The sequence below is a fragment of the Procambarus clarkii genome, chromosome 29, assembly GCF_040958095.1.
Source record: "Procambarus clarkii isolate CNS0578487 chromosome 29, FALCON_Pclarkii_2.0, whole genome shotgun sequence".
In the NCBI taxonomy this organism is placed as follows: domain Eukaryota; kingdom Metazoa; phylum Arthropoda; class Malacostraca; order Decapoda; family Cambaridae; genus Procambarus; species Procambarus clarkii.
In genome coordinates, this window is record NC_091178.1 from 4,750,281 (window position 1) to 4,753,777 (window position 3,497).

A 3,497-nucleotide genomic window follows, 5' to 3' on the forward strand; every position below is an offset into this window, starting at 1 on the left:
AATATACAGTAACTAATATAAGAATGAGGTAGAAGTAAACTGAATTAAGATGTTAACATCGAAACGTATAAAATATACGGAGATATAACTAGCAATGAGAGAGAGAGAGAGAGAGAGAGAGAGAAAGAGAGAGAGAGACAGAGAGAGAGAGAGAGAGAGAGAGAGAGAGAGAGAGAGAGAGAGAGAGCCACAGGACTGGGTCGATTAACATTCCAGGAGAATTTTGTCGAGGAAAATATTCAGCCCCACATAACGGAGTCCATTACCGAGGAGGACCCGCGGGGGTGAGTGATCCCGGCCGCCTGTACTGACGGAGGAAGCTTGGCCGACCCGTCGCCCGTGGCCCACAACACCTCCTCCACTACCGGAAACACTTTAAGTGAAAACTGTTTCTTTTAGAATTACAGAATCAGTCTGGCTATGATGTCCATCTGGGCCTTCAGGCTCCGAAGCCTCACTGACCGGCAGTCACCAGAGAAGACTGGCCACAGAATCAGACTGTGGACAAAATCATTCTCGAAGTGGTCAATAGGTAAACAGGAGGAGTCGGGTGACGCATAGACATCTTGAGGACATCAACTGATAACATCACGTGACCTCAAGACGAAGCTGGACATGAATAACGCGAACAAACAGTCCCAATAACGGACTTGTCACAGCATGTGACTGACAGGTGAGGAATACCTACCCATTTGTCACGCTACTACAGTCATTCCCCACCCACAACAGTCATGACTGTCAGAAAATATTTATGTTAGGAATGTACGAAATGATGTCATGTGGTTTATGCTGATTTTTTTTTGTTTGTATTATTTTGGCGACAGGAGATTGTACTTGGTGTAAAGCTTTGATGTCATTTTCGTCGATGAAGCTGTACAAGTTGTGCGATCTAGTGTAGCCAGAGGGTGGAGAGCTATGACATCATGAGTCAAAGGCAGGAGAGCTATGACATCACGGGTCAAAGGTAGGAGAGCTATGACATCACGGGTCAAAGGCAGGAGAGCCATGACATCACATGTCAAAAACAGGAGAGCCATGACATCACATGTCAAAGGCAGGAGAGCTATGACATCACATGTCAAAGGCAGAAGAGCTATGACATCATGTGTCAAAGACAGGAGAGCTATGACATCACGGGTCAAAGGCAGGAGAGCTATGACATCATGTGTCAAAGGCAGGAGAGCTATGACATCATGTGTCAAAGGCAGGAGAGCTGTCATCATGTGTCAAAGGCAGGAGAGCTATGACATCATGTGTCAAAGGCAGGAGAGCTATGACATCACGGGTCAAAGGCAGGAGAGCTATGACATCATGTGTCAAAGGCAGGAGAGCTATGACATCACGGGTCAAAGGCAGAAGAGCCATGACATCACATGTCAAAGACAGGAGAGCCATGACATCACGGGTCAAAGGCAGGAGAGCTATGACATCATGTGTCAAAGGCAGGAGAGCTATGACATCACGGGTCAAAGGCAGGAGAGCTATGACATCATGGGTCAAAGGCAGGAGAGCTATGACATCATGTGTCAAAGGCAGGAGAGCTATGACATCATGAGTCAAAGGCAGGAGAGCTATGACATCATGAGTCAAAGGCAGGAGAGCTATGACATCATGAGTCAAAGGCAGGAGAGCCATGACATCATGAGTCAAAGGCAGGAGAGCTATGACATCATGAGTCAAAGGCAGGAGAGCTATGACATCATGAGTCAAAGGCAGGAGAGCCATGACATCACGGGTCAAAGGCAGGAGAGCTATGACATCACGGGTCAAAGGCAGGAGAGCTATGACATCACGGGTCAAAGGCAGGAGAGCTATGACATCATGTGTCAAAGGCAGGAGAGCTATGACATCATGTGTCAAAGGCAGGAGAGCCATGACATCATGTGTCAAAGGCAGAAGAGCCATGACATCACGTGTCAAAGGCAGAAGAGCCATGACATCACGGGTCAAAGGCAGGAGAGCCATGACATCACATGTCAAAGGCAGAAGAGCCATGACATCACGTGTCAAAGGCAGAAGAGCCATGACATCACGGGTCAAAGGCAGGAGAGCCATGACATCATGTGTCAAAGGCAGAAGAGCCATGACATCACGTGTCAAAGGCAGAAGAGCCATGACATCATGTGTCAAAGGCAGAAGAGCCATGACATCATGTGTCAAAGACAGGAGAGCCATGACATCACGGGTCAAAGGCAGGAGAGCTATGACATCACGGGTCAAAGGCAGGAGAGCTATGACATCATGTGTCAAAGGCAGAAGAGCCATGACATCACATGTCAAAGGCAGGAGAGCTATGACATCACGGGTCAAAGGCAGGAGAGCCATGACATCACATGTCAAAAACAGGAGAGCCATGACATCACATGTCAAAGGCAGGAGAGCTATGACATCACATGTCAAAGGCAGAAGAGCTATGACATCATGTGTCAAAGACAGGAGAGCTATGACATCATGTGTCAAAGGCAGGAGAGCTATGACATCATGTGTCAAAGGCAGGAGAGCCATGACATCATGTGTCAAAGGCAGAAGAGCCATGACATCACGTGTCAAAGGCAGAAGAGCCATGACATCACGAGTCAAAGGCAGGAGAGCCATGACATCACATGTCAAAGGCAGAAAAGCCATGACATCACGTGTCAAAGGCAGAAGAGCCATGACATCACGGGTCAAAGGCAGGAGAGCCATGACATCATGTGTCAAAGGCAGAAGAGCCATGCCATCACGTGTCAAAGGCAGAAGAGCCATGACATCATGTGTCAAAGGCAGAAGAGCCATGACATCATGTGTCAAAGACAGGAGAGCCATGACATCACATGTCAAAGGCAGAAGAGCCATGACATCATGTGTCAAAGACAGGAGAGCCATGACATCACATGTCAAAGGCAGAAGAGCCATGACATCACATGTCAAAGGCAGAAGAGCCATGACATCACGTGTCAAAGACAGGAGAGCCATGACATCACATGTCAAAGACAGGAGAGCCATGACATCACATGTCAAAGACAGGAGAGCCATGACATCACATGTCAAAGGCAGAAGAGCCATGACATCACATGTCAAAGGCAGAAGAGCCATGACATCAAGTGTCAACCACTCTGCCAGTGATTTAAGCGCGACACTTATAACTCTTGTCTTTCCTGTTTTGCTAAGGGCAAAATTCGCTAATGTGATCTATCGTTAATTCATATTTTCCACGTAAGGAAACCCCTGACACTGCAAGCCTCGAGGAACTCGTTCATTAGTCCGCCAGAAGCCAGTGAAAATTATCTTGGGGGATAAATCCTGCAGCAGTGACATAGAGGCGCTGAACAGCAGTGCCATGATAGCACACGCGCCCTAGAGCCGGCTCTACATGCTAGAGTCTAGAGTTTAGTAAAGACTCGCCTCTTGACTCTAGGGGTTAAGAGGCGACTCTAGACCTTTACTTTCATTAGATACAAAATAACATACAATAACCGAGAGGAAGACGAATAGGCTGGACTCTATAGGCAGGGCTC

The 3,497-nt window shown here is 47.5% G+C and overlaps 1 protein-coding gene across 1 annotated transcript; it reads right to left on the reverse strand.

Annotated features, from left to right (window-relative positions):
* Positions 1-1,191: 1,191 nt before the first annotated feature.
* On the reverse strand, positions 1,192-1,875 carry LOC138369568 (uncharacterized). Its single transcript, XM_069332987.1, has one exon. The coding sequence runs from the start codon at positions 1,873-1,875 to the stop codon at positions 1,192-1,194; it is 684 nt and encodes a 227-aa protein (XP_069189088.1).
* Between the last annotated feature and the right edge of the window lie 1,622 nt (positions 1,876-3,497).